This window comes from Mirounga leonina, unplaced genomic scaffold (genome assembly GCF_011800145.1).
Source record: "Mirounga leonina isolate KUSES-001 unplaced genomic scaffold, KU_Mleo_1.0 Mir_493, whole genome shotgun sequence".
Lineage (NCBI taxonomy): Eukaryota > Metazoa > Chordata > Mammalia > Carnivora > Phocidae > Mirounga > Mirounga leonina.
This window is the reverse complement of record NW_023270780.1, coordinates 2,090,536-2,111,124: the sequence shown is the minus strand read 5'-3', so window position 1 is coordinate 2,111,124 and position 20,589 is coordinate 2,090,536. Positions and strand designations below refer to the sequence as shown.

The 20,589-nt window shown below is 55.7% G+C and overlaps 1 protein-coding gene across 2 annotated transcripts; it reads right to left on the bottom strand.

The window, feature by feature from the left end:
• Positions 1-6,246: 6,246 nt before the first annotated feature.
• Positions 6,247-17,199, bottom strand: ADAMTSL4 (ADAMTS like 4). 2 transcript variants are annotated; one of them, XM_034989942.1, is made up of 18 exons: positions 17,100-17,199; positions 14,551-14,656; positions 14,312-14,369; positions 13,703-14,058; positions 12,840-13,521; positions 12,489-12,591; positions 11,629-11,765; positions 11,069-11,273; positions 10,646-10,818; positions 10,384-10,495; positions 10,095-10,280; positions 9,770-9,899; positions 8,989-9,193; positions 8,496-8,672; positions 8,009-8,215; positions 7,717-7,896; positions 7,265-7,409; positions 6,247-7,116 (listed from the first exon to the last, which is right to left on the bottom strand). In XM_034989942.1, the coding sequence occupies exons 2-18, from the start codon at positions 14,568-14,570 to the stop codon at positions 6,980-6,982; spliced, it is 3,213 nt and encodes a 1,070-aa protein (XP_034845833.1). In that variant the 5' UTR covers positions 14,571-14,656; positions 17,100-17,199; the 3' UTR covers positions 6,247-6,979. The 2 variants fall into 2 exon arrangements, with proteins under 2 accessions (XP_034845833.1, XP_034845834.1); XM_034989943.1 differs by lacking the exon at positions 17,100-17,199 and adding an exon at positions 14,859-14,955.
• Between the last annotated feature and the right edge of the window lie 3,390 nt (positions 17,200-20,589).

Genomic DNA, 20,589 nt, shown 5'->3' with positions numbered 1-20,589 from the left:
TAATTTCTTCTCTAGTAGGAGGAACTGGTTTCGAAAATTTTGCTACCCATTTCAGTCTCCCCTACTTGGCTGCTCTGACTCCAGTGTTCAGAGTTCACGGGGAGGTAGGGGTTTTATCTGGGAAGCCTTACCTTTGTGTGCATTTCATTCCTGAATCTCGATGCCCAGATCTCTATGCATCCCCATCCTCAGCTCACACCTCCACTTCTGAGGTTGCCTGGAGCAGTTCCTACCCCTCTCCTATCCTTGGTGGGACCGTGGGGAGGAGGGCAGTGGGCTACTGCAGAGAGCAGCTGCTGGGTTTCACTGCTTTGTTACTGAAATTTCCTGAGAGGATAGCTTGTTTATTTCCTTAGACCCTGGCAGCCCAGATCTAAGGCAAGGTGGGCCCACCCAGGCTGAAGGGTTTTGGGAAGGGCAATTCTCTTTTGTGGTAAATTTTGAATTAATACTGTATGCTTAGGGCAGTATGCTCCTTTCCTCTAACCCTCTCTTCATTTCGAAAAACAAAACTGCAGACTGAGGTTGTGGGAGGTGACATTTCATTTCTCAGAAATCCCTCATCAGGCAAAGTAGAGAAACAGAAAGGGGGAAATAACTTTCGTGTCGAAATGTTTTGTGTGTGAGCGTGTGCATGTTGTGTGTGTGTGCATGTGTGCATACGTGCGTGTGTGTGCGTGTGTGTTTTGAAATGAGGTGGCTTGTTTTCAGCTTTAAGGAACAACAGTTCTGGAGGAGCTTGGTAATAATGGGGAGGAAGGTTTCTTGCTCCTGCTTCCCTGACCTTTCCCCCACCTCAGAGTTCGGTAGTTGGGGTCAGGTCTGCAACAAAAAAGGTCTCTGTATCTTCCTTTACCGTGACGAGCCATGAAGGATATATCAGTGCTACTGAATGAAAGAAAACTCCAAAGACAGAATAAGGATTTGGTAAGCAATCCCAGATATAGGTTATTTTATTTTATTAAAGTTTTTATTTTTAAGTAATCTCTGTACCCAATATAGGGCTCAAACTTATAACCCTAAGATCAAGAGTCACATGCTCTACTGACTGAGCCAGCCAGGCGCCCCAGATATAGCTTATTTTAAAAAGAAATGCAGCTGCATTGCTTTTAAGTACAGGATTTTGAGTGATAAAAGTTTGTCTTAGGGACAAAACGGTGACTCTAGTAAGTGTAGGTTTCATGACAGTGTACCTTAAACTAAGACCATGGATATTATTTCCTTGGATCTAAAATGCTGAATACATTTTAAGATTTTATTTATTTGACAGAGACAGCGAGAAGGGAACACAAGCAGGGGGAGTGGGAGAGGGAGAAGCAGACTTCGCACTGAGCAGGGAGCCGGATGCGGGGCTCGATCCCAGGACCCTGGGACCATGACCTGAGTCGAAGGCAGTCACTTAACCGACTCAGCCCCCCAGGCGCCCCAAATGCTGAATACATTTGAAAGTATTTTTAATTCCCTGAAACTTTGGGTTGAAAAAGAAAACTTAGGATTTTCCTAAAATGCTGGCAAGTCATGAAAGGCATTTGAAAACAACAAAAACACTTACAGCCATCCAAGTTCTGGATCACTGTGGCCCAAATTACTGAGTATTTTGATAAAGGGTGCCTTATGGGAGTGAAATTGAGTAACAGAACAAAGGAATTAGGTAGAATTTAAAGAGTGAAAAGACTACCCTAGGTCTCAGGCCTTTGTTTTCTCCCCTGTACCCTATTTTATTATTGTGATGATTTAAAGAGAATATATACAATTGCTTTACCCTAAAGCACTATACAAAACATAAGGAATGTTAGGAAATGTCACTTAAGGGTTTACTCTATTAGCCATTTCCAAGTCACTGAATTCCCTGGAAGAAGCCACTAGGAAGCAGACATCAGGAGATAGGACCTTAAAAAGGTTCTATAGCTATGTTGGGAAGGCCAGAGGTAACACAAACAGGATTCTCCATGGCCAGGCGGAGCAGGAGTTCAGCCAGATGGAAAAAATCCCAGGGGTCAGTAAACTACCTGCCAAATCTGCCTGAGTGCCTATATGGCCAGCCAGCTAAGTGTGATTTTTGCATGTTTAAATGGTTGGAAAAACACTTTGTGACATGTTAAGCTTACATGAAATTAAAATTTCAGTGTCATAAGTTTGAACACAACCATGGCCTCTTTGTTTACATGTTGTTTCTGGCTGCTTTTGTGCTACAGAGAGTTGATTGGTCACAACAGAGATTCTGTGGCCTGCAAACCCAAAATATTTACTCTCTGGTCCTTCAGAGAAAAGGTTGCTCACTCCTCTACCAGAGCCAAAAAGGAGTCACATTATGTGATGAAAGAGGCAGGTCAACCAGAAAGCAGCAGCAGGGTGGGGAGGGAGAGATGAAAGAAAGGAGGGGTACTCTGGTTCCAAGGGCAGATGGGTTCTGTCCCTCTCATCAATGGCAGGGCCTTTGCCACCATACCTTTTAGCCCAGAGATCCCAGGGACACGGTCTCCTCCTTTTTCGGAGCAACCCTACCATCTTTCCTGGTTTCGTTTCCTCCTCATTCAAAGTTCTGTAGAATTGTGTCTTTTTTCTTTAAAGTAAGCTCTACGGGGGCGCCTGGGTGGCTCAGTCGTTGGGCGTCTGCCTTCGGCTCAGGTCATGATCCCGGGGTCCTGGGATCGAGCCCCACGTCGGGCTCCCTGCTCAGCCGGAAGCCTGCTTCTCCCTCTCCCCCTGCTTGTGTTCCCTCTCTGGCAATCTCTCTCTCTGTCAAATAAATGAATGAAATCTTTAAAAAAATAAAGTAAGCTCTATGCCCAATGTGGGGCTTGAACCCACGACCCCAAACATGCTCCACTGACTGAGCCAGCCAGGTGCCCCTGTAGAGTTGTGTCTTAAAGAGATTGAGGTAAGGCACAGAAGAGTACAGCATTGCACATCCTAACCCCAACCAGGGATCTTCCTAAGTTGAGCCCATCCCTCCTCTACTGAGGTCCTTCCCCAGGCCACTCCAACAGTTCTCTGGTGCTGCCCGAGGAAATGCCCTGGTTTGTCCACTTCCTTCTGCACCTCCCCTACAGCTGATAGGCCGGTTTGCTTCCCTAGGGTCTGCCATGCCTCATGCATACCTTGTTTTGGACTAGTGTTGCACATTCATCCCTCAAATTCTACCTTCAGACCTCAGCCCCAAAACACCCTCTAGAGTTTCCCCAGTCTCCTGGGTTAGGAGCCCAAAGTCAGATTCAGAACTTGTGCTGTCTAGTTTGAGATTAACCCAAACTGTTTATTGCTCTTGAAAGACTCAGACTTAGGTACTTTCCTGAAGAAAGATACTTCCTGTGGAAGATGCCCCGTCCCCGCCCTTGAAAGCTAACACCTCTTCATCACCTGCCTGTGACAAATAAGCCCCCTCTGTTCTAACTTTCCCACCCAGCTGCCTCCCAGCACCAGAGATGGTGGATTTGAGGGGTGTTGGTAGGAGAGGGTGGGAACGTGGGAACCTCTACCACATACACCCAAACTGCAATCTCTAGCCTGATTCTCTGTGGTTCAAGGAGAGGGGAGGGCTCCCTGATTCAGTTCACTCTAGTCGGGGAGCAGGTTAAGTTAAAGTGAAGTCTCTAAAAAATAAAAATAAAACGAAGTCTCTATCTGTAAAACTAGGCAGAAGGGGAGAGTGAAAAATGAAAGAGGATCTGGTTGGAGAGAATCTGGAGGGGAGCTTCTCCTTGCATGTTGTTCTCACTCTATCCCTCCCACTCTGTCCCTCCAACCATATTTCTGCTCAGAAGGGCTACTGAGAGAGGGAGCCTCAAGGCCGGGACACATGCCCCGGGCCAGCCAGTGGGCCCTGCGTTCTGCTTCACTCCTAGTTAGCAGGAAGGTTGAAGCTGGCTGAGTGAAGAGTGTGGGTCTCCACAGACCCACCCCTGCAGCTGTGAACACCTGCTTGCAGGGAGGCCCAGGGGGTTGGGGAAGTCTAAGAGATAAATTTAGTCTGAAGGCTGCAGCTTAATTGGGTGGGTAGTTACCCTGGGGAAGCTGGGAGGGGGGAGGGGAGAGGAATTCTGACCCCGCTGAACTGAGACCTCACAAGTTCACCCCCAAATACACTGATAGAGAACCACAATCCCCTTCCCCCAGCAAACACTCAGAAATGAGGAGCACTCAGCAAGACACTGGCTGGTTTCTGCACGCTTGATCTCTCGTGCATTATCAAGATTGTTCCTATAACTACCCCACCCCCACCTCAATTCTCAGGGGTCCAGTTCCTCTGTGTCCTTCCCTAAATTTCCCCCCGTGCGCCAAACCTTGGGGCCCCTCCACCACATCTCTCTGGCCTTGGCTTGCAGCTTCCTCTCTCCCAAGTCCCTCTAGAGGGTTTCAGAGGTCAAAGGAGAGGTGTCTGGCCACACTACTCCCCTCGAAGGGACTAGGAAAAGGGGTTGCTCCGGGTCAAATTCCCCTTCCTGAAAGCTTCCACATTGACCCCATACTGACTTCAGTGACCAGAGGGAAGAATCCTTAGGGGCTGCACTGCATCCTAGCTTTAAAATGAAAGGGGAAAAGGGGCAACCCCCCCCGAACGAAAGCCCACATATCCTGAGAAGTCAGAGGCTGGTGGCTGTGAGGGAGCTCAGGGGCAACCACAAAGAGCAAGGAGGTGCTGAAGCTGGGGGTGCCCTAAGAGGGGCTGTGGCTGCATTCCCCACCTGTGATTGGTTCTCAGACTCAGGCCAAACTCCAAACCTGCCCAGCAACAGCCCTGAGAGGCCCTAAGAGGGAGGGGAACTTCGGAGAAGTCAGCTGAGCTGGGGCCACCGCCCAGGCTGCCGCTTCCAGGAATCGCTGGGAGGGCCCCAGCTATTCACTGCCACCCCTCCCTTGGTCTTAGGACTCGGCCTGCAGCCCTTGGTTATCTACTGGGCTGGCTCAGGTCCCACTTCCCTGGTCCCCCACATCTCTGATCCCCTTACAGGTTCACCAGAGAGAGAACATGTCTAATACCTCGTCTTCAGGCTCAGCAGAGACACCGGGACCGGGCTTGCCTTGCCCTTTTCCTCACTCCTTCCCCAGGGCTCGTCAGTTTCATTTTCCTCTCCCTCCACTCCCTTGGCCTCCTTCGTCACCCACTGTCCTCCCAAAACGTTGCCCAAAGTCTTCCTTCTCAGCCACTTCCAACCCAGGAAGAGTCTACGTCCCAAGGTAACAGCATGACCCCAGTTTGCTGCTAGAGTAGAAATCCTACATCCTCGGGCAACTCTGGTATCCTTCACAGGGTCTTGGTGTGTTCAAGGAAATAGGAGTCACTGAGTTCAACTGTTACCACAGGCCTTTACTCATGGTCTTACTTGGTCAGACTTGTGGAGGTGCAGAGATGGGGGAGGGATGCTTCCAATGGGGATGAGTCTGATTCTGTTGCACTGCCCCCCTTCCTCTCCTAGACACAGGGACCCCCAAGAAATCTGGCTTCCAGAAGCAGAGACCTGGAACTCAGACCTCAGAACTGCAGGGGTCAGGGAAAGGATCTGTATTATGAAAAGGCTGCCCGCTCTCATACCACCTCTAGCAAGCTTTTACCTCGAGAGATGACAAGAGCGAAGGGAGGGAGACTACGATGATACATCTCTGAAGAATGCGTCTTTGGCAGGACATCCAGTACTGCCTTGGCTCCACCCCCGACCCCGCCCTAAGTCCCCTAGAGCCAGGCCAGGCTCCTCCTCCTCCGGGCGTTTCCGCTGAGGGCAGGGGGGAGGGGCAGAAATCACTTCCTTTCCCCCGCACCTTAGCAAAAGCAATAAACCAAGAGCTTAATAGGGAAATGGGTGACAGCGGAAAGGACGGGGGAGGCAGGCAGGGAGGGCCAAAGAAAGAGAACAGGAGAAAAGACCCCTGCAAAGCCAACCGCTGTTCAACTCAGCCCCAAACTGAAAGCAGGGCTACTAGATTCTAAGAGACTTTACAGAAAGACTCAGCCTACGGAGAAACCCACCATAGGCCAGGCAGTTTTTCCTCAGCTCTGGAACCAAGCTCCCAACTCCATACTTAAATGGGAGAAGTGGTGACCTCTAGTGGTCGATGACCAACCTACGGTTGGCCAGGATCCTCTCCCGTGATTGGGGCTCACATAATAGCCTTTCTGGGCCCAGACTCTCTCCGCCTGGGCTATAGGTGCTGTTCCCCCTTCCCACCCCTCATTCTGACCTCACACTGCTTGTTTAGGTGGCCCAGGTGGCTGGGTTCCCATCAGGGCAATAAAGAGCCTGTTTCTCATTTGTCATAATCATCTTTAATAAAAAATAAATTAGTTCTGGGATGGGAACCATTTTAGGAGGTGCAGAGTGGGAGCAGGGGCTAGGGTGTCTTGTTCTATTTTTTCTTTTTTCCATCCTCTGCCCAGCATCCCTGCTCTGGGGAGGTAGCCTCTCTTCCTGGGGTAAGGCGGGATTGGCAGTGGCTGACCCCCATCATCCCTAGCTGATGGTGAGAGGTAGGGATAGAGAGACTAAGTATGGGGAGAAGCAGTCAGACGATAATGGTGGTTTAGAAGAGGTGAGGCCTCAGCATGAGAACTGCAGTTTAGGGCACAAAGTTGGGGTTGATGGGGAGGCCAGTTGCTAGGCAGTCTGGATTACTAAGGAGCTGCAAACTTGCTTTCCTCTCAGCCTAGAAAAGTCTCAGGGCAACAGGCATTGTCCCCTCTCCACTCCTCTTCAGTCTGTTTCACTTCTTTTTGGGGGGAAGTAATATACGTGTAGGAGCACATGCCATATATGCCGGGCCCCGATACACACTGGGGGCCTGTGTGCACACACACACACCATCACACCACACACAGACCCAACCACACATCTTGATAGTCACCTTGCCACCTTCAACCACCCTAGGGGGCGTCCCTGATGAGACTAGGGCAGGCTGGAGAGCCAGAGAGTACAGAGTGGGCCGATGGGTGGGTGACTGATGGTGGCACGAGGAAACCATGAGGAGAAGGTCTCTTGGGCCCATTTCAGGCAGGCTCTGGGGGAGAACGCTCCAGGACACGGGCGCAAGAGCGGCAACAGGTGGCTGTGTAGTATGGATAGACGCAGAGACGGGCCTGTACCACCAGGGGGCAATGTGGAGAGCTGTCCTTGCATTGATCATCTGGGGACAGAGGAGGCCAGGGGGCATGTCACCCAGACCCTTCCCTCCGGAGATGCAGTGCCCACTCCCACTGGTCCTCTCTCATCTCCCCCATACTTCAGTTAACTCCACTGTACTAGGGGCTAGGGGGGCGGAAAGGGCTCCTTACCGGGGCGCTGGCTGCAGGGTTGGCTGTTACAGGGTTGTTTCCTGGAGGGCCGCAGGTGAGGAGGGCATCGGACGCTGAGGGTCTGGTTGGCGGTCAGGCACTGGACCTCCCTCGTCTGCGTACCCCCCTGGCAGGAGCGAGAACACTGCGGAGACCCCGCTATCAAATCAGACCCTCGCTATGACCAGGTTCCTCCTGAACCCCAGGCCACCTACTTCTCTGAAAGTAGTGTGTGCATGTGTGTGCTGGGCGGGGGGGGGGGGGTCCTGTCCTGGAACACTGTGAAATCCCACATGGACAGGGCCCCCCTGTCCTCCACGTCTACAGGAAGTGGGACAATGATGAACCAACTGCAGCTGGCCTTATCCTGGGACACAGTGGGGACACCATGAGAGAAGCCTCCCTTTCCCTGGCAGTCCGTGCTTAGTAGGACAAGGGAGCCAGGCACTCACCGGACTCCAGGGTGTAGAAAACCATCGGTCCTGGCAGTCCTGCCCCTGACAGGGCTGCAGGGCAGGGGGCCTGGGCAGGTGGGAACAGTTGCTGGGAGAAGTCACGTTGAACTCAGTACCCAGTTTGGACACACAGATGATGTCTCTACGCTGCGTGCCAGAGCCACATTCTGAGGAGCACTGATACAGAGGAAGGGTAGGGTGTGCAAGGGGAAGGGAGAACAGGGATCACTCCCGCCAGCCCACAGGGAATCCCACTGATGGACACCCCCCTCCCAGGCTCTTGGCTCACCTCGGCCCAGGGCCCCGTGTACCAGCACCATGTCCTCTCACAGGGTCCCAAGCTGCAGGCGCGCATGTCCGGGGGACGGCTTCCTGCTGCACAGCTCTGCTCACCGGTCCCTGCTCCTGCTCCCACCTGGCCCGCCCCGTGGGCCTCCCCACTCCCGAGGCAGACCACAGACCGGCGCTGGATCCCTGTCCCACACTCGGCGGAGCACTGTTGAGAAGGTGATGGATTGAGGAGGAGGGGCTGAGGGTGGCGCATCCTGGATCCCCAGAGTTAGGGAGTGTCCCGGGTACCAGCCAGATAAGAGGAAGCTGTACTGGGGGACGAGGACCCTGATGTGGGTTTTTCTCACTTATCCCAGAGTTCCAGCATAAGCAGCACCCAGCACATAATAGGGCTTGCTTGGTAAGTGTATACTGAAATGTGTCCGAAAGGTCCTGGGTGTGGGGCACCAGGGACGCACGACTCGGAGAAGGGGTGTGGGGCCCACCTTGGAGCTCCAGTCGCTGTGGAACCAGGCTGTGGTACAGGGCCCCATGTCACAGGCCTCTCTGCTGGAGGGCCGCGGAGGGCCTGCCGCACACTCCCTCTCGCTCACTTCGTCACCGTTGTTCCCCACACAGCGGACTTGCCGGCTCCTCTGGCCCCGCCCGCACCGCACTGAGCACTGAGGGGAGGAGAGCCTCTGAGCGCCCCGACTCCCCGGCTTCCCCCCTTCGAACCAGGCCCTGCCTTTGGTCCCTGACTCGGCGGTTACACGGCTTTACGGGCTGAGGGGCAGGCGGAACAGGTGGCTCTGGGCCCCCAACCCCTGGTTCAGTGTCTTACCGGATTTACAGACCGGGGTTTCACATGAGATCTTGTTATAGTAAAAAAGCTTCTGCTGATTCAAAAGGACAGGAGAGACCACTGCTCTCGCCCACTGGTGCCCGTTCATCTAGGGTCCTTCCCGCCCAGCAGCCTCCCCGCCGGGTCCCGCTCACCTGGCTCCAAGGGGAGCGAACCTCCCAGTGGCCACAGAGGCGCAGCTGACACGGCTGGGTGGCACTGGGCCGAGGGAGATGCCCACAGCGCTCGGGAGGCACCGAGGAGCCGCCACCCGCGAACTCCTGCCGGCAGAGCAGCGGGCGGTGCTGGGCGCCGGGGCCGCAGGAGCGGCTGCACGACGTCCACTCGCCCGCCTCCCAGCTGTGGGCGCGGCGGCCAGAAGAGGCAGAGACACAGAGGAGGAAAACCGAGATGGGTAGGGCTGCCGTGCGTGGGGCGAGGGACCACAGCCCCGGGGTGGGGGGGCCCGCAGAGGAGAGGGAGCAGCTTCAACACTTGGAGTCTGAGTGCCCTCGTGGGGCTCGGGCTGCCAGGGTTTTCCTCCTGTCTGGGGAGCGTAAGCCTTTCTATTTTTTTTTTTTTTTTTTAGGATTTTATTTATCTATTTGAGAGAGAGAGCGTGTGCGCGCACAAGCCGGGGTGGGGGGAGGCAGGCAGAGGGAGAAGCAGACGCCCCCCTGAGCAGGGAGCTCGATGCAGGGTTCGATCCCAGGACCCTGAGATCATGGCCTGAGCTGAAGGCAGACACTTAACCGACTGAGCCACCCAGGCGCCCTGGGAATGCAAGCCTTTCTAATCAAACACTGTCCCTCCGCAGCCAGATCTTGCGTGCTGGGTGCAGAGTCCAGGGTGAGATCCTAAGGCAGTGTGGATGTGTCTGCCTGGGACAACTCTTGTGTTCCTAGGACCCTAGCCCTCCCTGTGGGTCATACTCACTATGGGGGGCATGGAGGACCATGGCAGGGCTCCAGGGGGGCTGGGGGCCTGGCACCCATGGCGCAGCTGTGCTCATCCAGTTCCTCCCCTGACTCACGAGAAATGCAGAGGAAAATGGGGCGCCAAACACCTGAAGTGGATGAGAGGGAAGCCAGGAGAGGCAGGATGGCTCAGAGCCCAGTGTCAGTGGGGTCCCAGACACTGGAATTTGACCTGGCACAGAGTGAAGGTATGGACCCACAATCCAGGGTGTGGGATCAAGAGTGCCAAGTCAGGGATTTGGGCTAAGGGTGCCAGGAATACAGGCTGGTGCCTGAAGTCTCACCTTTTCCACAGGATGCTGAGCACTCTGAGTGTCCCACTCGCTTCCAGTATCCAGTTGGAGACCCCAGGGGTGTCCTGGGATGGGGTGGAGCATGCATCTGGGGGATCCGCACCTGACGCTGGAGGGTGCCTGGGGTCCGGGCAGCGCGGGGCATCGAAGCGGGTGGGGGCTCTACTCTCAAAATCTCTGTGCAGGGACAGTTGAGTAGGCAAATCAAATACACCCCACTGCCTTGAAGCTCCGCTTTCAGCCCCTCCCCGCCTCCTAGGTCTGGGGAGCAGAGTCTCACCCGGCTGGAGCTGGGGGAGGTGGGGCTCTGCCGTGGTGCTCTCAAGGTTTGGAGGAAGTGAGGAGATAACATACTGATAAAAAATGCCTGGGTTTTCCTCCTGAAAGATCACCTGGGGAGAGAGAAGATAATGAATTGTCTGGCGGAGGTAAGGGGCCGCATACCACTAGCCTTCTCCTCCATCTTGTGGCCCACAGCTTTGCCGCCAGAGGGAAAGGCCCCCCATGTCCAGCAGTCCAGCTTCCCCAGGCCCCAAGCTCACGTAGACATCCACAGGCTGGGTCGTGGGGCCTCTGGCTGACAGACTCTCCCCCTTGCCCTCCTCTCGAGAAGGACGGTTGTACAGGAAGACAGTCCCGCTGGCCGAGTAGGACCCGGGGGGATCCACAGCCCAGTTTCCATTGATGATGGACTGGCCCCCAGGGCCTCGAAGGGCTGGAGATCGGAGGTCAGGACACGAGGTCAGTCACACTGTCCTCTTCCCACCCCTCCCTTAGCCACACAGAGCCCCTGATGCCCCGCACCCTCTCGGCTTCCTCCGCCACCTCCCACCTCCGCAAGGGAAGGAGCCCCTGGCTTCTCTCTGCTTGGCCCATTTGCTGTGCTCAACGGGGGTGTGGAAGGCTGAACCAAGAAACCAAGACTGGAACAGGGACCGAAGACTCGGAGAATCTGGAGAGCTCACCGAGATAGTTGGAGCTGGGCCGGAGCTGGGCAATCTGGAGCTGGGAGGCCCCAGCAGGAATCGACAGGATCTTCCGATAGCCCAGAGGGCCGCCCCGGTCCGTGAGGTTGCCAGAGACGAGGCGGCAGGTGGAATCATCCCCTCCACAGACCCCACAGCCATCCGGACGCCTGCCAGAGCCGAGGATCCCATCACAGCCGGGGCTCTGGGGGAGAGTGAGGCAGGGGCTGCCGGAAGCCACACACCGCCGCACCCCTGCCTGGTCGTCTTGGGACCCTCCAGCTCACCCTGCATCTGGATCTTCACACGGTGAGTGAGAAGATGTTCCTATGCCAGCCCACCATCCCCAGCCAGCCTCAGGGAAGCGGGGAGGTGCCTGAGGGGTTTCTTCCGGCAATTCACCTCCCAGCTCTGCTCTCACCTCCAGCTGGGCAGGTGAGAACCTTCCTTTTTGCAATCTCAGCCTGGTGTTTTGTTTCTGTGGTGATGACTAAGGAGACTGCGTGCATGGGTGCGCGCACACACACACACACACACACACACACCCCACCCTCTCTCACCAGACAGCGTCCGGCCACACAGATGTCTAGGGCTCCAGGCTGACACAGGGTCCCATCCTGGACCTTTTCCGTGTGACGGACATAGAAACGGAAGCCGCGGGGACGACAGTTCAGTTCACAGCGTTGGGAGCCCTGAACTAAGAAAGAGGGTGGGAGAGTGGTTAGTGGGGGTCCCTGGTGGGAGGCTGACAAAAGTCCCATCTTAGCTATGGAACATCCTGAGCTCGCCTACATCTCCATGGATGAAGGAAACAGGACAATTCCATATTCTGAAATGTTGCTTTGAGGGTCACACAAAAGTTGAGTCAGGTCAGTTGAGGTCACTGAGATCAGCAAAGGGGTTGTGAGCCGTGAGAGAGAAGAGATACCCGAAGCCTATGATTATGTGAGCTCATGAAGGGGTTTCTTGGCTTCGGGTTGACACAGGCTGAAAATCAAGTGGACAGTAACTTGGGAGCAAGTGGCCTACCGCCAGCCAGCCCCACCCTGCTGTCACCACCGGACAGGGTCTCTCTGACCATGCCCTTCTCGTGTCATGCCCGCCCCACCTCCTGGGACGGGCTTCTTCCCAGAGGCAGCCAGCCAAAGGGCACCTCTGGGCACGCCCTCTCCCAGCCTGATCCCTCTGCTGGGTTATCCATCACCACCTGACTGCTGGGCCCTGTCTGAAACCCATGCCCCTTTCCCGGCTTGTGCGGTCTCTTCACCCCAACCCTGAGAAATAAGAAAGAAAATATTACACAGAGGGGAAATGCAAGGGCCTAGAGAAGAGAAATAGAGGAGCTGGTGTCTCCCTCTCCCCATCATCCCCCAGTCTGAAGCCAGTTCAGCTTCCCAGGGGGGTGGGCTAGAAACCTCACCTTCTGTGAAGGGCTCCCACTGGTACAGCTGGCCCATGAACTCCTGGGAGTCAAAGGCTGCACACTGCAGGGCCCGGGGGTCTGGCTGCTCAGGGGGGCAGGGCTGAGGTGGGGGGGATACAGAGGAGTCAAAGCTGGGGAGGAAAATGGGGGTGTGGGTCAGGGCTGGATTTGGGGGTGTGGGAGGGGAGGTCAGGTCTGTGGAAGAGCTCCAAGGCCCCTACCCTGAGGAGGTCAGATGCCAAGGCCCTTCGCCCTCAGGTCCAGATCTGACAAGCTGAGGACCCAGACTTAGGGTCAGGGAAGCAGAATTGCAAGTCTGGGGAGGGGATGGTCCAAGGAAGAACTCACCGCTTGGCTGCAGGCTCTCAGCTGCTCACTCTCCCCAGAACATCTTGGGACAGGGCTACTGGGAGCAAAGAGGCTCCAGAGGGAACTGGAGTGGGGGCCATCACTCAGCAGAGGCAACCAGCCATCTGGGTAGCGGGGGGCAGACTCCATGAGGGACCCAGGAAGATTCCCCCCAGGTCTCCAGTGCTCCTGGCTCTGGTGGCCTCTGCCCCGAGGGACAGAAAGGAAGGGATTAGGGTGCCTCTCAGCCACCCGGAGACTGGCCCAACCCTGGGAATCTGGCGTTCGTGGCTGAGGGGACACATGGAAGGAGCTACTTTCTCCTGGGGAGGGGATGGACGAGGGGGGCTGTGTACCAGAGGCCTGGGCTCTGGGGTGGGGCCGTGTGGGGGCAGGCCTGGTTCTAGAAGGCACCTCCGTCTGAGCAGTTTCAGGGCTTGGGGGTCCTGCTGGGGGGGGTGGGGAGTGGGCAGAAAGTTCTGTAGGAGGGAGCTGAGTTTGAGCTGTGTGGTTTGTGGAGGCTGGTTCTGTCTTTGGAGTCAGGGATGGAAGATCTGAGGCCTGGGAGAGCTCAGCTCTGGGCGGCCCCCCGGGGTGCCTGCGATTCCGATGCAGTGGCAAAGCAAAGGGCACTCTTCCATAACCAAACATTCCGGGCTTGATGGAGTCTCGAACCTGGGACCTGAGAAGGTGTAGCAGACATGGGGTCACAGCTCTGGCCGACTCGGACCTACCTCCCCAGCCTGCTTCCTAACACCAAAGATAAGCCTCCCTAAGCCAAGCACCTTTGCTCCCTCTCCTTCATTCCCGAGCCCCGCCCCTCACCGAGGCCCCGCCCTCCCCTCGAAGCCCCACCCCCTCACCTCCGAGCTCCTGGAATCTCCCGGGCCTCTGCTCTCCCTAGTTGGGAAGCAGGACCTCGACGTGGGCCACCTCTTCCCCGAGGCTGTGGCCTGTACAGGGGGAGGGTTTCTCGGGAAGTCTGAGGTCTGGGGCTCTGACCCCGGGGGAGCAGGGCTTCTGGATGTCTTGGGGGCCGGGGTAGGAAGGGCAGGCCCTGGTGGAGTTGAGCTGTAGGGAGCTGACAGGTCCGGCTCCTGCGCTGCACCCCAACTCCACAGGGCTGGGAGCAAGAGGCCCACTGGTCCCAAGGACCCCAGACACCTTCAGGGCCCTGACCCTCCTCGGGGGCTGTCTGAAGAGAGTGTCCAGACAACACCTGTGTGGACAAAAAGATCAGACAAAATTAGGAGGATTTTCGAGGGAACTCTATAGGGTATCTAGTCCAGTACCCGAGGGTCTAACTAAATTTGGCAAGGAGTCAGTGAGTTGGAGGGTGGGAGGAAGGCAAATGTGAAAGGCGCCATGGCTCATCAGAAGCTGCGCGAATGGCCAATCGGGCGCCTGGCCTGGAGAAGTGAGGTGGGCGCCAGGGAGGATGACAGGAGCACAACCTCTGGTCCCTTGCTTACCTCCTGATCCAGGCAGAGCTCAGGGAGGGACAGAAGCAGCATCAGACACAACCGGGGCCTGCAACCCAGGCAGACGAAGTGTTATGACACCCTCTCCCCCGCAGCAGGCTCCCCACATCCTGACGCCAGCTTCTCAAAAAGCAGAAGTTTCCCATCACTTGCCCCCGCCCCGCCCAGTAATGGCCTTTCCTCCCTTCCAGGGACAGAGCCGCCCCTCCGGCTGGCAGCCCCACACTTACCTGCCCGCCCACTTCTCCATCGCTCCTCCCTCGACGCCCCGGGCCGGGGCGAGGGGACCGGAAGTAAACACACTACTCAGGCATCTGGGTGTGGAGGGGGCGCGCTCTGTGGGGACAGAAGCCTGGTGGTTACCTCTCCTGTCTCCAGAAAGCTGGGGGTTGGCGGGGATGGCTCCTCAGAAGGGCATCTCCGAGTGAGGATGGAGGGGTGGGGGAAGGCTGGCCCACCCCTTTATGACCCTAAGGGTGAGAGCGGGAAGGAATGCTGCCCTTTCCCGACCGCTGAGGCTAGAGGGTGGGGGTCTGACCTCAGCCTCCCGACGGGGGCACAGTCCCCTCCCCTCAGCCTGCAGGAACTCCTCAGCTCCTCCCTCCTCCCCGCTGGGGCCTGCTTCCAGGCCGGCTCAGGCCACACAGGCACACGCGTCTTCCTTAAGACGATTTTCATCTGGTTTGCCTCCTGCCCTTCCAGAGGTCCTGGACAGTTGAGGGAGGCATGGCTGAGTACATGCCGATACCCACTCTGAGGAGCTGACCGGAACCCCCTTGGGCTTTCCTTTTCTTACTCGCCTCCCAGGCTTTTCTTCCTTTTTTTAACTAAGCTCCTTCTGGAACACTCGGGCGCATCTCTGCCCTCCTCAAAACACTTTCTAGTGAGAGATAAACTAAATGGGCTGATGGTTTAATCTCTAGAGAAGCAGCTGATTTTCCCATTTTATTTAACCTCCCTCTAGGGGCCAGAGTCCCTGGGCATTGGTTCAATGAGGGCTTATTTCAGGCCCAATGATGATGGGCTGGGGGAACCTGGGAAGGAGAGATGCAGCTACAGCTGCCCTTGCTCCCCAACCACAGGCCTATCATTCTGGGGAGCCAGGAAGTCCATCCTGAAGTCTGGTTTTCATCATCAGGGAAGTGGAGCTGGGAACCCTACCCTGGTCTCAAAGCCCCCTGCTGCTCAGCGTGAGCCCTTCCCACCCCCACTCCCCAACCCGCTCTCAGTTCTGCTTTCCAGGAAAAAAAAAATGTTTCTGTTGGATCTGAAAGGCACCCGGGAGAGGAATCCAAGGAGCTAATGCCGAGGTGGGCCAGCTCAGGGGCAGGAAAATGACAGAGGGAAGGGCAGGAATGTACTTGGGGGTAGCAACACTCTCAGCCCCACTCCCCTCCCTGAGACCCCAAGACTTGGAAGTTTGAGGGAGGGTTTGCAGAGGTTGCGTCAGAATGCACAGGGGCACCTCAGCTGTTCTGGGTTGGGAAGGGGTTGCTGATGGCCGCTCCCTCCCCTGGCTGGGCTGGCCACTGAGGTCAGCAACTCCACCCTGATGGGGGCGTAGGGGCTCCAGAGCAGGGCCAATGGTCCACCCAAACCTTCAGCTCTCTGCCTGACTCTGTTGCTTGAGGTTGAAGAGGAGATATGGCGGTGATGGTCACTGTCTGCCCCTTCTCTACTACTGGGTACCCTCTCCACTCCCTCTCGGCCTCTGCTTCTCTCTGCCCCCACCCCCACCCCCCGCCCTGGGTCTGTATCTTGCTGTCTCTCTCTATGGGTCTACCCAGTACACATAATCCTGTCCTGAGCTGGGTTTGGCTTTGGCAGTTCCCTGGAGAAGTGAGGGGTGGGGGTGACGTGAACTCCTGGAGCCCTGGCCAGGCCTGGCTCCCTGTCTGGAAAAGTCCTACCCCACCCCCTGCACAGCTGGTCAGGGGACTGACACCCCCTCCACCTCAGAAACAGACACACATTTGTGCTCCTCACCCCTTTTCATGTTCCTCATCTGGTGTGTCTCACTGCCCAGGGTGAGGAAAGGAGAGGTCGGAAGTGGTCACCCCCCTGCCAGGCTGGGCTCCTCCTGGCCATACCTCCACACTGGCTGGTGAGGATCAAGGAGGAGAGGCCTGGGCAGGGCTGACCCCTTCACCCCCAGAGGGACCCACTCCTGGGAAATGGGTTGCTGCTGCAGGGGGGAGGGGGTGGGACGGCATGTTTCAGGGCTGGCTGGAGAGTCCCTGTCCTGGGGCAGAAATCCTTGGTCCTCACTGTGCCCTCCATTCCTGGGTCCTGGAGGACCATCCAAACAGGTGTCCTTCCTTTCTAGTCATCAGGCTGAGCTGGATCAAGGGCACCCCTCGGCAACCCTCCCAGCGTCCCTGGCCCCAACTCCAGGACTTAAGGGGGTGGCAGGGGCACACATCCTCGAAGGAGCACCCTCCTAGAGGAGGAGGGCAGGAGGCGCCGGCGCGTGCGGGGAGGTCCTGGGTATGTTTTCCAACTTTACTCCGTGACTTAGTAGGAATTTTGGCTGATTCTCCGCCCGGGTGATGCGGCCACAGTTCCACAGGATCAGAGCCCCCTCCCCAGGAATTCGACCCCAGGAACTGGAAGATCTTCCGAGGCTACAGAGCTGGGGCCGGGGTCGCGGCTGGGGCACGACCGCGGGGCGCGGGGAGCAGGGGGGGCGGCGCGCGCGCGCGCGGCGGGGTCTCTAACGGGACCGGGGAGAGAGGGCGGCCGGGGCCGGGGGAGGGGGTGGTCCCGGAGGGGTCTGTACCTGCTCTGCGCGGGCCCCGGCGGCCCGTTAACCCTTCTGTGCCCGGGCGCTCCCTGGAGGCAGCCTGGCTCCGCGGCGGCCACTCCGGCCCCTGAGCCGGGCTCGGGACACGGCCGCCTCTGGCCGCGGCTCCGCCCCCGCGCCCGCCCCCGCCCGCCGGCGCCCCGCCCGCCACGCGCCCGGCCCGCGCCCCTCGGCGGCCGCCCACCCCCTGCTCGCCGGGGCCACCCACCCGGGGCTGCGGGCCTCGACCACCCCTGCGCGCTGGGCGCCGGACGACGGCTCGGGCGAAGCCGCGGCGGTCCCTGCCCGCTTCGGAGGCAGCCGTCGCTCCGGGCACGGTCCCTGGGGCCGGTGCGCTGGGCCCGGCTGGGGCTCGGGACTCCGGGACCCCGGGCTCCCGACCGGCTCGGCGCCGGCGGCGCGAGGGGCGCCAGGGGGCCGGGTGGGGGCGCCCGCACACGAGCGCCGTGGGCGAGCCCCGCGCGGGGAGGGGCTGCGCGCGGCGGCGAGCCGAGCCGTCGGACCCCGGGCCCGCGGCCGTTCCTGCGCTCGGCTCCCCGCAGCCCTCGTGCGAGCCCGGTCGCCCCTGCCTCTCCGGGATTGGGCTGTGAACTGTGCGGGGTGACAGCTCAGGGACCTCTGTGAGCCTCGGTTTCTTTATCCATAAAATTTTACACACGGGGTGTAGCAGAAGGAATGCGCTGATTTATGGGCCGGAGGATCTGGATTTGAATCTCAGCTCCCTGCCGTACCAGGTCTTGGTCTTGGATGAAGGCTTCAACCTTTTCTGTGCTGCAGTTTCCTCATCTGTAAAGTGGGACTAATCTGATACATATGATAAGGTTGGAGATAGGTCTGTCTATCCGTATCTGGAGGAATGCACCCCAAACTCGGAATGGGTGGCAACACCTGGGGAGGAAAAAAAAGCTTTTTACTCCATATGCCTATATATTGTTTGAATTTTCACCCAGAAGCGTTATCTATGTTATTAGTTATGTTAATAAAGAAATAATTTATACGAAATGGCTGACATAGTGTGCATAATAAATGGTCACTACTCTTTAAAATTTTTAATTGCCATCTGCTCATGAACCACAGTCATGCATTGTTGGGTCTACTCAGTATTTTCTTTCTTCTTCTTCTTCTTTTTTTTTTTAGATTTAGTTATTTATTTGAGAGAGAGAAAGGCAGACAGCCTGAGTGGGAGGGCCAGAAGGAGAGGGAGAAAGAAACTCAAGCTGAGTCCGTGGTGAGTGCGGAGCTGGACTCCGGGCTCTATCTCAGGACCCTGAGATCCTGACCTGAGCGGAAACCAAGAGTCCAAGGCTTAACTGACTGCACCACCCAGGTGCTCAGTATTTTCAAGCTTTTGTTTTTTACATTGAATTGTCAATATTTTAAAACCAGGTATTTCATAGCTTCTCTTGAAAAACAAAAACAAGGGGCGCCTGGGTGGCTCAGTCGTTAAGCGTCTACCTTCGGCTTGGGTCATGATCCCAGGGTCCTGGGATCGAGCCCCGCATCCAGCCCCGCATCCAGCCCCGCATCCAGCCCCGCATCCAGCCCCGCATCGGGCTCCCTGCTCGTGGGAAGCCTGCTTCTCCCTCTCCCACTCCCCCTGCTTGTGTTCCCTCTCTCGCTGTCTCTCACTCTGTCAAATAAATAAATGAAATCTTAAAAAAAAAAAAAAAAAATAGAAGCTCTAGCAACATCGTCCTGCATCCCCACAAAATCTCAGGGTCTCAGGCACTCCCACCGAACGATTCTCAAGCACCTTTTTGCACTTGGTGCTGAGGACACAGAAGACAGTCTATGACTTCAAGGAATTGGGTCTAGTTGGAGACAGCTAGCCCTGGGGAACTAAGCACTTGGATTCAACAGAAGTAAATGTTATCTGGAAAAATGAGGGAAGTGAAAATATAAAGTGCTCTTAAAATGCAAAAATTATTTCCTTATTTGAAGTTCAGCATGCATATTTTGTTTTCTCAGTAAGTCCTTACATTCTTTCCAGACAAAGACTATTTAGGCTACTTTGTATCATCTGTGTTTTCTTCATACTTTGTGCTTTGTTTTTGTTTTTGTTTGTATTTGTAGGGTTAAAATAAATATTTGAATTAGAATGTTAGAGAACAGATAAACGAGTCCCAGGTGCCCAGGCCTGCTCTCCCAACTTTTCCACCCAAGCTCAGCGGCCTGTGGGCAAGTAGGTAAGCAGGCTGGGGACACCAGGGACCCCTGTGATTTTTCTGGGGATGCAAGACAATGTTGGTAGAGCGTCTATATTTTGTTTTTGTTTTTCGGAAGTTATACCCTGGTTTGGATATATGGAAAAGTCACTAAAAAAATATCTTAGGACAGTAAGTACACTCCACAAAACATGACTACTGATCAGATTTGTCTACAAGCCTCGAGTGTGTGCCTCTCCTTAAAACATCTTTAGTGGTGGTCCTGTGTTCCTAGAGAGCTTGGGGAGTTAATGGGTTAATGCTGCCCTCCCAGGAGGGCTAGTTTATCTAGGGACTGTTGCCCATACAGCCCCCACCCAGAGGCATATTTATAGTCCTGGGTTTGGAGGGGAAGCCCCTTTGCTCAGACCTCAGAGCACAATGCAGGTGACGAAACGCCCAGCCCACGGGACCAGAAGAAGATATTTTAGGTCTGGGACCTTTCAGTGCCCCGGGAATGATATCCCATCAGCATTCATTTATCTAGGAGGAGGCAAACTGCCGAACAGGAAGGTGCCACAGAGCGCAGCCGAGCCGGAGGGAGCCTGGGAGGAGGGAAAAGGTCTGCCTTTGACATTTGCAACTGCCATGAACTGAAGGTCAGAAATAGTCCTTTCCGTTCAGAAGTGGCGGTGGACTGAAGAGCACGCAAGATTACTACAGCTGTTCCCTGCCGTGACTCGGTGGTCTGAATACACTGTACAAAGGAAAGACTTTCCTATGCCTCAGCAACTTGTGAAGTACCAGATTAAATCTGTGGACACTGCCTCGAGGATAAAAAGAAGTGTTTTTCAAAGGTTATGTGATAATTAAGATTTCACCCAAAAGTATCTCTAGAGATAGGACAGATAAAAGAAAAAGAGGGGGACAGGCTGAGTATTCGTCTGACTTTGAACTTAACACAGCAGTTCAATGATAATATAGCGAACATATATGTGTACAGCACTTAGTCTGTACACAGTGCTCATCTTAACGGATTTGGAAACAAAGACACAAAGAGAAATGCAGTATTTTGCCCCAAATCTCACAGGTAGAAGCTATTATCTGTATATGTATGTATATACAGATTTTTGAGAAATTTAGCTGAGTTTGCTTAATCATTTTCTTTTTTTTCTGGTAATAGGTTAAGGGAGTTTTGTGTTAAGTAACATTTTTCTTTCTTTTTTTTTTTTTAAGATTTTATTTATTTGACAGAGAGAGCACAAGCAGACGGAGAGAGAGGGAGAAGCAGGTTCCCTGCTGAGCAAGGAGCCTGATGTGGG